This window comes from Hydractinia symbiolongicarpus, chromosome 7, assembly GCF_029227915.1.
Source record: "Hydractinia symbiolongicarpus strain clone_291-10 chromosome 7, HSymV2.1, whole genome shotgun sequence".
NCBI lineage: Eukaryota > Metazoa > Cnidaria > Hydrozoa > Anthoathecata > Hydractiniidae > Hydractinia > Hydractinia symbiolongicarpus.
In genome coordinates, this window is record NC_079881.1 from 13,021,220 (window position 1) to 13,032,284 (window position 11,065).

Here is an 11,065-nt window from a genome sequence, read left to right on the forward strand (position 1 = left end):
GATTTATGTTGATGCAAGTCTGCAGTTTAATTTTCGTGTGCTATTATGGAGTCATCCTAAGCACCATGAAATTTATAATATCTATGACCAATCGGTTAAAAACATTTCCAATTTGACCAGATACATTTCAGAATTTGTTTTTCCTGGTTTGTCAAGCTCATTTTATGGTAGTTGCATTGAACATATTGCATTGAAAAATTTAACCCAACAATAGACTTATTACCAAATCCTCCTTTACAAACTAAATATCATCCACGAGGAATAATTTGTCAGATTGAAATTTAGCTTAGCTCCGATTTGTGAGTCGTTCTTAGGTATATCTTATTCGTACTGAATATTTATGTAGCGAGAAAATCTATTTCGCGCATATTAATTGTTGCGCAGTAGCAACACGAATCTATTTTGCGCGTATTATTTTTCGCTCTATTTTATATTCTCCCACAAATAACAAGGAAGAAAAAAATAAAAATTTATGCTTTCCTTTGTAAACTATAGAATATACTGTTCAGCTGTTTTTGTTCTAAATTATGGAAAAAGAATAAAATAAAAAAGATATTTTGATGCTTAAAAGCTTTTTGCACTCTATTCTGGATCTTGAAAAGAAAATTATATTTTAATTTCTGTAATAAGACAGAAATGTACTTTTTTGTGCGAATGCATGAAAATTGATACGCTCAAAAATTAGTAAGAATAATTTAATACTGATGTTGGATATCTATTTTATATAATTATAATTATAGTTGGACATCTATTTTTATCTCTATCTCTATATTAATAATACCCGTATTGTCTGTCTCTACGCAAAATAGTACCACAGTAGCGAATTTATAGCTGCGCTACGGCCGCACGAAATGCGATATATTAAGGCCGAGCAAGCCCTAATTATATGAACACTGAACAGAGAAATCCAACAAATATCTTCAATATGAAAAATGATTGTTCCTGACAAGAGGGCTGTTTTTGAGTGGTTTTTACGTCCTGTAGGGATCTTCTGAACAATTTTAGTTTTTTACTAATTTTGTCTGTGTAAGGTTTTTTCTGTTTAACGACTGAACTAGATATAAATTTTCATTTCGATTTTTAGACTTAAAACTGAGAGTCCAAACACATCCAATAACACAGCGCTGTCGAAATGGTTTTGTGATGTGCACAATGAAGTTAACTTGAGGCTTGGAAAAAATACATTTGATTGCAGTAAAGTGATGGACCGTTGGAAAGATGGATGGCCTGATGGTTCGTGTGATTAATATTATATTCCTGGTACGTGTACAACAAGGAACACCAGAAGATATGCATGTGGAGGAAACCAAATTTAAACAGTACCATCGACTAAATTATCGGATTACGATATAAATCAACAGGAGAAGAAAGATACTTTTGTTGTTTATTGGCTCACTAACCATGAAACGATAAGAATGAGTTATTTAAATATATTTTTTTATAAATCAAAAAATGAAATGCATGATTAAATTTACATTTGAATTTTTATACAAGACAGCTTATACCGTTATGCGTCTTGCACAAAACAAAATTAGTTATAATTTATCGTTCGAGAATCGGCAAGTTAACAATCTCACACTGATGAGTCATGCAATTCATTGTTATCACTAAATATTGTGTTTCTTCGTTTGATTGCGTCCGTGATTTTCTTGCGAGGGCCTAATGGCAGTCCAATTTCTCGTAAGTCATTTTCATCACATAACAAACAAGCTCTTAGGTCGATTTTTTCTTTTGAAAACGTTTCTCTATATTCGTCCAGTTTCAACGCGTGTAAAAATGTGTATAAGGGTGCCATGCGTATTTCTTTTTTACTTACTGACATGTCAGTTATTGTTACATTGGCATTCTGACCATGCCTATTCGTATTCGAATAAAGTAATTGTCCTTTAGTAAGGATTCCTTTCGAAGTAGGGGTAATATTTACTATTTGTCCATTTCTTAATGTAACCATGGGCCCAAGATGGCCCTGGACGTCAATTCTATTTTGAGTAAAACTATTACTAAAGTGCAGTGATCGCAGAGACGAAGCCAGTATTTTTGATGTCGACCTGGAGTTTTGGGAAAGCGATGTCAACTCCGTTCGGTCAGTTGTATCTGAGAGTTTATCATTACCCATACTACCATTTTGGCATTCAATTAGATCATCCGCAATTAACGACCTTATCTTTAAAAATTCGTCGATACGGCGAGACGACTCTGTACTGTTTGAATCGTCATCGATGTTACTAATTGGACTTTCGTCGCTAAAGCTTTCTCCTTTAAAACGAGGCAATTCAGAAAGTTGCGAATATGTTAACTTGTTATACAAGTTATCTGACTTATCAAAATCATACCTCTGCGCGTGAACATTGACTTGTTGGCCATTATAATGAGTAACACTTGCGCCAATTTTTCTATGCTTTGACCTCTTTTTTTCATAATCACGGTCCAGTTTTTGTAAGAGTTTTGCTTTTTCTTTTATACGCCTCTCTGCATCATGTTTGGCTTTTTGTTGCATTTTATCAACTTTGTATCTGTCTTGTTCCACTTGGTGTGTAATTAACGCTTCAAGGTGGCGGACACATTCAAAAAAACCCTTGCCTGATGCCTCCTGGATTGGTGTTGTTCCGTTATCGCTAACTGCGTATACATTTCCACCAAAATTGGTCAAGAAAACGAGACAGTGCAATTGACCAGAAGCAGCAGCTAGATGTAACGAAGTATAACCTTCGTTGTTTGGTTTATCAGGATTGCCTCTAAAGAAACAAGACAAAGAAAGTTTATGCATCAAACGTTACACAAAAATTATTTCGAAAGAAAATGCACGCCATATTGATAGATTAAATCTTTTCACTAAGTTAGCTAAGTTGAAGTGTGAACCAAAGAGTCGCGCATAAAGAAAATACAAAACGAAGATTGTAAAGTTTGACGATTATAACTTTAAGTCCTTAATAAAACGTTGTTTTAGGTGACAAAGAACCAGCATACCCAAATATAAAGGGGCATGCGGGACACTGAACATTAAAAATAAAGAGAGGCTGTTGTTTAATTCCAGGTTTAACCCTGGTCTTCGCAACTTTCGCGCATTCTAGTTTTATTTTGTGGGGGTTTTTTTTCGCAAATAAAACTTTCGCAGTTGAAAAACTTAGCGTTTTTGACGAAAAAAATGTTACCAGGAAAATAGTTGAAGAAAAGTCACCAAGACATTGTTCACCTGGGTAAGGTCATATAGGGAACTATTTACTTTATTTATATTTTTGACCCTAGTATAATGATTTATCAATTTTTAAGGCGATTGTACTAATTTGGCAACCTCGTCCCCAAGGCTCTTTTTGACATCTCAGGTGGTGAGGAAAAATAGCACTGGCAACAGCCGCTGACAATCCTAGGTAACTTTCCTCAGTTAATCGCAATATTACTAAAGTCATTACTAGGACACCGAAGCCATATAAACCCTTGCGCTAATAAGAAGTGTTTTGTGTTTTTTTGTCTGTATTGTTTAAATTTTGACGGGAGTTCAAGCGAAGTTGCGTATAGCTATTATGCAAATCATGGTGAAACGGATATGTAAGACTAGTTAGCTAAATTACTGTAGCTAAATTAAAATGTCTTTTGCTATCTAGCAAGGTGTTGAATAACAGGTAATTATTATTTTATGTCTTGCTCACTGCGAAGGTTTATATTAGCTAGATTTTGATGACTTAGGCAGTGCATACACAAGTATGTTTTTTTGAGAAATTTGTTTACGCGTTCCCCCCAAAAAAATGGTTGAGATAAAAATTGTGCTGACGTCAGCACGACCTGCCAAACTTTTGTTAACCCGTTGCCTATGGTGTGTAGAGCTTCATATGCTGATTAAGAAATTGTATAGGATCATGTGCTTTTAACGAACGGATGTTGAGATATTGGGATTTAAATGTTTTTTTGATGTGATAAGACCGTTGGTTCCGAAACGGGTGGATTGACCAAGCTCAGGATTTCTTTTCAGGTGATCCCTAATTACCTTCGCAGTAGATAATATGAGTTGTTTCCTTTTGTGTACAAGTTATTTAGCGGTAATTTAACCGCGAAAAAACCTGCAATCTTCCTCTTACCAGCCTATGATTAAGCCTGGTAAGAACAATATCTTTCAATACCAAGAAAGATGCTAAAATGAACTTCCAGAAAATTTTGAAAATAATTAGAACTTCAATAAATTTATATGTTTATACTTTTTAATATGCTTTATGCTACTAATTGTAAGTATGTTAGGGTAATTTTTGCCATCCACCATACTTTAGTGTTTCTTATTTTATTTAGTCGTCCTATTTAGCATATGGACTTGTTTATGTATTTCTTTTTCATCTTTACTGATTTTGACGGTTTTTTATATATATATATATATATTATGTTTTAAGTTTTATATTTTAAAATATCTGCATATTAATACCCTTCAGCAGTGGAGCAATAGAAAAGATCCGTCATTTGCATTTTGATGATGTCAGCGACTGATAGCTTTGTGGTAGAGCGTTCTCTTCCAGTGCGGGAGATCTTGGGTTCAAACCCCGGCCGAGTCATGCCAGAGACTATAAAAGTGTGAATCTATCCTTTCTGCTTAGCGTTCAATATGAGAATAGGATTGATATCTTAGGCGGTTGTCTAGTTGAGCGATTGCTGTGCTTGCACGACTTTCGTAGCTCAAATGGGAGCTTTAAATGCGCTAGGACCCCCTTCGCAGGACTCTCGTTGATAGCAGCACCAATAGAAACTGAAGAGGCTGTCCTGGGTATATAATTTCAATAATAATAATAATAATGACCCGTCGATGAACAAATGTTTTTATTAGAAAATTTCTAATCCGTTTCATTTATTGTGAAGGACTTGGAAGTCTGATCAAAAAACATATGGAGTCGTTTGTTATCAACAAACGATTAAGAAGGCATAAGGGTTTAAAAATTGATGACTTTAGAGCCGTTAATGTTCAAAAAAGGTTTTTTAGAAATTTGTTTATCTGTAGCCTCTATTGTGTCATAGTCACAAGAAAAAAAGATAGTCTAGCAACAAACAATAGGCCATTGTTCTATGTTTTTACGGCTGAACTATAGTGGCTCCCAAACCTCCGATCCTGCACAGAAGTTCAAAATGGCGCATTTTTTGGGTGTTGTGTGTACTTAGTTTGGTGTTTTTATTTCGACTTTGGGTGTTTTTCGTACAAGATTTTACTATGCCTGGTGAAAATTGTGCTATATATGGATGCTCTGTATCGTTTGGTCCACCTGAAGCAGCTGGTACTGCACAATTTTGTCTAATGATGGATAGTTTTTTTGACTGCTTGAATGTGAAAAACACTGTCGAACATGAGTTGAAGAGAAAACCATTTGTAAAACATTATCAGTCAGTTGATGATGAACGCTTTGCATGGTTGGACGGTTTTCTCTCCTATTTCACCTTATGGAAAGAGTCAATTGAAGAGCGTGGTGATAATTTTACAAAAAATGCCAAATCAAATATGTTTATTTCCTGGCAAACACATAAAGGGCTTAAGATTACAGTTAACTCTCTCAAAAAAGTACTGAAATTCCTTTTACAACATGGTGTACCGTACATTCTTTCTGAACGGTTTTGTCAAGACGATCTGGAAAATTATTTTGGTAGGCAGCGTGCCATTGGATCGCGACGTGACAACCCATCGGTGAGAGACGTTGGATATAATGATAATACCATAAAAGCACAATTTTCTGTAAGACCAATTGCTGGGAATGTACAAGGATGTGGTAGCAAATTCAACATGATAGATGACACCCCATTACCAAAAAGAAAAAAGTCTACACTTTGAATGAAGCACACAACAAAACGGCTATTTTTATAGCCACACATTTGAAAAAATGTTATTAATTGGCAATTTTATCTAGTTCTCTTTATATTGTGGGACTGGAGATGCTTTGTTCTATCATTGGATCACTTTAGGAGATGGTTATTGGATGAGTATGTATGTTTATTTTTTCTATGTCCCATCTATCTATTATTTTGTGAAAGCTATTAGCTATGGAAAAATTGCAATGTTGTCACTTTTTCAAAACGCGTCAGAATTACTCACGCATATATTTACAGGAAAATCAGAGGAATCCTGATATCTTAAATTGACCGTAAATGAAGTAACAGGATTTCTCACACGGCACCTCTAAATCGTACTGTGAGGGATCCTGATTTTTGTCTGAAGTTCAACCAGAAAAAATAAAAAAGGAATGAATTTTTATTGTGATTTTTAGCCATGTGTAATGTTTTTTTATCACATGTGTGGCTATAAAAATAGCCATTGTGGCAGATTTTATAGTTCATGCCCGGAACTAGATGAATCAGTGACCCATGTCTTTGCTGCTACTGGCTTTTTTAATTTCAGTTCTCAATGATCTTTTCTTTGCAAGTTTTTTAGCAGCCTTATGTTTTTCACGTATGTCTCTAGCATAGGAAAAGCTGCGAACTCTTGTAAACATAGTAAGCATGTGTTCCAGAAGATTCATACTGACTTCTTTACTGACTTGTGGATCAATGGTATAACAGACACTTTTGAAATTGGAAAGTACAGAACAGTTTTTGAGCATATTTTTAACAAGGTCTTGACAATTTAGTGTTGTGCTGAAATTTGAAGTTTTCAACCGAAACATTTTTTCACATTCTCGAAAAAGTTCTTGTATTTGTTTGTTCACTCTCCACAAGCCACCACGGTCGCGTATATTGATCAATGTCTGTGAATCATCACAGTCAACTTTGCATGCTTGTAGGATTGATACAGCCTGTTTGTTGAATTCACTTTGTTGAGACTTTTTCGAAAAACGGAGTTTTGTATAAAGCTTGTGAACGATAAATCCAGCCACATATTGCAGGCTTTTTTGTTCATTCTCCGAGATAGGTGTTACAGCTTCAGTTACAGAATCGACAACTTTATCATTACCCGAAAGATGAATTGAAACATGATTTGCAAGTTCTGTTAGAATAATATTGCTCAAAGTAGTGTCCTCAAATTTTGATGGAAGCAAGTTATCTTTCAATAGACCAAAAAAGTTTGCATAAAAATCTTCTGCATCACCGTTATACTTTCCAATGATTGGCTTCAGTTTTTCCCAAAGTTTGACCGCATCATCATTAGAAACTTTGAAATCACGAAACACTTCCCTGGTTGATTTGGGTAAACATTGATCACCAATGCATATCTCAGCACTCTTCGTGATAAGTACTTTCAACTTCAAAGGGTGTAGCTTTTTCAAAATTTGTTCTTCTTTAGTAAGTTTTGGTAATGAAGGACCAGCATTCGTCGATATTTCAGGAGTAACTTCAGTAGTGTGTTTGACATTGCGATGTCTAGTCAGGCCACGTTGTGATTTACAAATTTTATCACAATCCTGACAAGGATACCCAACTTCTTCGTAAGCTTCCACTTCCGTTATCACAGCATCTAATTCCACATTAAAATCCACATCTTCATCAAGAAAACCGCCTTCAAGTAACTCAAATAAATCATCAAGATCTTCGCCTGCAAGGTAGTCTCCTCCTGCATGCGCCGCCATTTTGAACTTCTGTGCAGGATGAGCGGGCCGTCACAGGCTGATTGAGGATAGTTCGCGTAAGCAATGCCGACGGTCCACGCAACTAGACTATCTTTTTTTCTTGTGACTATGATTGTATAGAGCTTGAAACGGTGATCAATAAAATAAATAAAATTCGAAACAGGTTCGTTGACCCAGGTCTGGCGAACTCACCCAATTTGGTGGGTCATTAGTTACCCTCGCATTTATGCCCTAATGGAACTTTAATAAGTTTCACAAATAACTTCTTCGGAGACTTTAAGCGAAAATGAATACATCTACATTTCCTGTTACAGACAGACAAACAAACGGAAGTAGCCCATTAATATTAGCGATCTTTATAGCTATGTCCCGACTTCCTCTTTCTTGTGAAGTTTTTTTATTAAAGTTGCCGATAAAATTATATTAAAACTCACCCCTTTCCCATTAATATTCGAAGAGCTTCAATATTTCCATACGAAGCAGCCCATTGTACAGGCGTCATACCATCGCTATCACGCCTGTTTACTTCTTTTCTTGGACAGCTCTTTAAAACTTTTAAGTTTCCTTCTCGTGCGGCTTCTGAGAGGGTGACGAAAGAAAGTTCTTCCATTGTCATCTTTTGTCTAAAAATATTTAGAGGTCAGCATTGATTACGATAGAAAATTATCCAACGGTTTATTAAAGTTCGTTGTACTTAATTTTTGCACGTATTAGTTTCGCAACAGACCTGAAGTATAACAAGAAACCGCGATTGGTATACAAAAAGAACATTTCAGCGCACGCGTACCGACTAAGAATGGAAGAATATTGTCCATGAGAATAATTAGAATATGTCAAGGGAGGAAGAAAAACTAGTCAAGAATAAAGCTAACCTCTGACATACATTTTGATTAAGATTTTAAAAAGTATCTTTTCAAGCCATCCTAAAATCGTTGATTTTAAAAAAAATATTTGCTTCGCTTCATCTCTACTTAAAAAATTAGGAAGACTCATAGCACAGCAACAACAGCTTTTTTCTTCATCTTAACCATTATTATATCTTAATGTCTTAACTTAGTGCCATGCTCAAACAAAAACAGCTGAAAGGGAAGCCATTCTTCCTGAACTTTCTATCAGAAGATCACAACAACATCAAGTGTTTGTTAATGCGAGGAAATAGTAGACAATTTTGATTACACAATGATTAGAATCCAATGTGATAAAAATATCCTAAAGACTATCGCTGTCGCCATGACGAAAGGTTAAACCCAAATAACACACTACTCTGTATGTATGATTTAATTACTTTTATATTTTTTTCCATAAGAAACCACTTATAGAAACTGACTAGTCGCCTTCCAACAAATCAAAGAAAATTTTCCTGGTTGCACAAACGTAAAAATTTATGTCAGAATTTCCACCGGTTACCATAAGCATTCTATTATTACCAAAAAATTAAACCTCTCAGAATATATTAAAGCATAAAAACGAAGATAGACAAGCTTTTAAATTTATTACTATCATCAGGTACAAGTTTCAAACGATTCTGAGTATTTATGTTATAACGTACAGTTAAAAACTCCTGTGTGCATATTTACAAGACGACATGAAATACTCGAAAAAAAAAATCTCAATAGATAATTAAAAATGTATATAATCTTAGTCTCCAAAAGTAATTATCTTTAACCCTGAGAAGAACATTGTGCAACAAACATTCACTGAACTTTTAAATGCAAGCTAGACCATGGACCTTCGTCGCATTGTTTAAAAGCTAATGCCTGGACGCCTAATATAATATACTAGTCGTTGCCCGTGAAAAGATCCACGGGGTCGTCCGTCTTTAAATTACAAGCTATTTCCTGTGCCCGTTGCAGACAGACAATGACGGTTATTTGCGACATTTGCGGCCATCTTGTGTATAAATAGTGTTCACAAGATATTAAATACCAGTCCAAAATGAAATAATAGTGTCTAATAAATGATCTGCGAGAAGTAGATTATTTTCCTGTTTTTAATATAAGAACATATCAACATTTTTTACACACAATAAATTGCCATAAGATTGTCAGAAATTCGCTCGAAGTCATAGCTGGCCTGATATTGTTTGCATTTTTATACAAAAGGGAAGCACAGGAGAAACTCTTACGCTTTGTCCGAAGTTTAATTCTTTATTATATATATATACTATTTATTTAAACCAGTGAAATGTTCCACTAATTGTCATTTTAAAATTTAGTGTGCTTCTTATCACAAAAATGTTTGTTAGCAATTTCATTAAGACGTACAATAAGTTATAACAAAGCACTCGTCACGGTAAATTTAATTTAGCATGCAATAAAATTCCCAACTAATGAAATTACTTTACACATTATTTTTTCTTATCTTAAACAAAACGTTTATAAGATACAGAATATTTTTATAGAGGAAGTATTATAGACGCTAAGAAAAACTGTAAAAAATATAATCTACTTTGCCTGTTACAGACAGACACTCTGTATTATTATAAAGATAAAATAAAATAAAATAAAATTACTCTATGCTAAATTACAGTTTAAATTACACTAGTAATAGTTATCAAAAACGCTATAATAGCTATCAAAATATTTTGTAATTTTGAAATGAGAAAATAAACTTTCCTACCAACTTTTCATGTTTTTGTTTTACTCCTTTAAATATCCAATTTTCAAAGGTCCTTCAAACTATCCTTCGCTGCATTTTAAACTGCTTTGAAAAAGGTTTGTGGAGAAAAATAGCGTTTTCAATTAAAACAGATTAAATAGAGAATTGTTTCTTTTCCAATCTCCATGGCGATAATACATTGAGCCGGTTTCTGTATGTAATCAGTAGCTACGATAATAATTCAAACCACTTGGCTTATTCTTTGAGTATTTATACACGAAGAATATTCCCTTAGCCCAAAATAACCTTTACAAAGGTTGATTAGATGACACGAAAGACAAAAACTAAAAGTTTTCATAACAGCCTTTTATTAAGTTTCTAAAGCTTTATATACCATGATGTCACCCGGATAAAATTTCGTATCTATAATGAATAAAGTTACTCAGCCGAAAAGAAATTATTTATGAGTGTAATATTTAACTATTTAACTCAATCAAAACAACTATATGTAAAGATCAGGAACATGAAAAATTCTTGCAATATATTTGAACAAAGACTTGACGATTTCCGTCATTATCAATATACATAGGCAACCTAGGGTTTCAAATAACCTTGAAAACCCCAACCCTATCCTCCGGAAATATAAAAAGCATAACAAGTACTGGGAGACGAGGTTGTGAAAACTCTATATGTATATGCCCCAGAGTTCCTGCAATGTTTAATCATAGTCATTCATAAAAAAATAGTCTGAAGGCAACGACCACCGACATTGTTTACGCACTCTATCCTTAAGTTGTTTTGGACGACCCTTTCATGCTGCACGGAAGTTAAAAATGGTGGTACAAAAAGGAGAGGATTACTTAGCTTGAGATGATGGTTTTTTGGAAGATAATGTGGATTTGAACAAAGAATTGGATACTGTTGTAACAGAAGTTGGAAGCTGC

At 34.4% G+C, this 11,065-nt stretch overlaps 3 protein-coding genes across 3 annotated transcripts in view; 1 reads left to right on the plus strand and 2 right to left on the minus strand.

The window, feature by feature from the left end:
• LOC130648794 (FAD-linked sulfhydryl oxidase ALR-like) overlaps positions 1 to 1,907 on the plus strand; it is an 80,239-nt gene extending 78,332 nt beyond the window's left edge. The window contains exon 3 of the mRNA XM_057454888.1: positions 1,085 to 1,907. Coding sequence (XP_057310871.1) covers positions 1,085 to 1,247 — 163 coding nt within the window. The 3' untranslated portion in view covers positions 1,248 to 1,907. The remainder of the gene's footprint in view (positions 1 to 1,084) is intronic.
• LOC130648790 (pre-mRNA splicing regulator USH1G-like) lies at positions 1,574 to 10,720 on the minus strand. Its single transcript, XM_057454885.1, has 3 exons — positions 10,143 to 10,720; positions 7,958 to 8,146; positions 1,574 to 2,735 (listed from the first exon to the last, which is right to left on the minus strand). The coding sequence occupies exons 2-3, from the start codon at positions 8,137 to 8,139 to the stop codon at positions 1,574 to 1,576; spliced, it is 1,344 nt and encodes a 447-aa protein (XP_057310868.1). The 5' UTR covers positions 8,140 to 8,146; positions 10,143 to 10,720.
• LOC130648791 (uncharacterized) lies at positions 6,205 to 7,952 on the minus strand. The gene has a single exon (XM_057454886.1). It carries the CDS (start codon positions 7,521 to 7,523, stop codon positions 6,315 to 6,317), a length of 1,209 nt encoding a protein of 402 aa, XP_057310869.1. The 5' UTR covers positions 7,524 to 7,952; the 3' UTR covers positions 6,205 to 6,314.
• Positions 10,721 to 11,065: the final 345 nt, after the last annotated feature.

Excerpts from the sequence above, each read along its gene's own strand:
- LOC130648791 (XM_057454886.1), bottom strand. The coding sequence starts at position 7,523 with ATGGCGGCGCATGCAGGAGGAGACTACCTTGCAGGCGAAGATCTTGAT.
- LOC130648790 (XM_057454885.1), bottom strand. The coding sequence starts at position 8,139 with ATGACAATGGAAGAACTTTCTTTCGTCACCCTCTCAGAAGCCGCACGA. Across the intron at positions 2,736-7,957 it reads CGAATATTAATGGGAAAGGG|AGGCAATCCTGATAAACCAA; the intron begins GTGAGTTTTAAT and ends TTGTTTCTTTAG.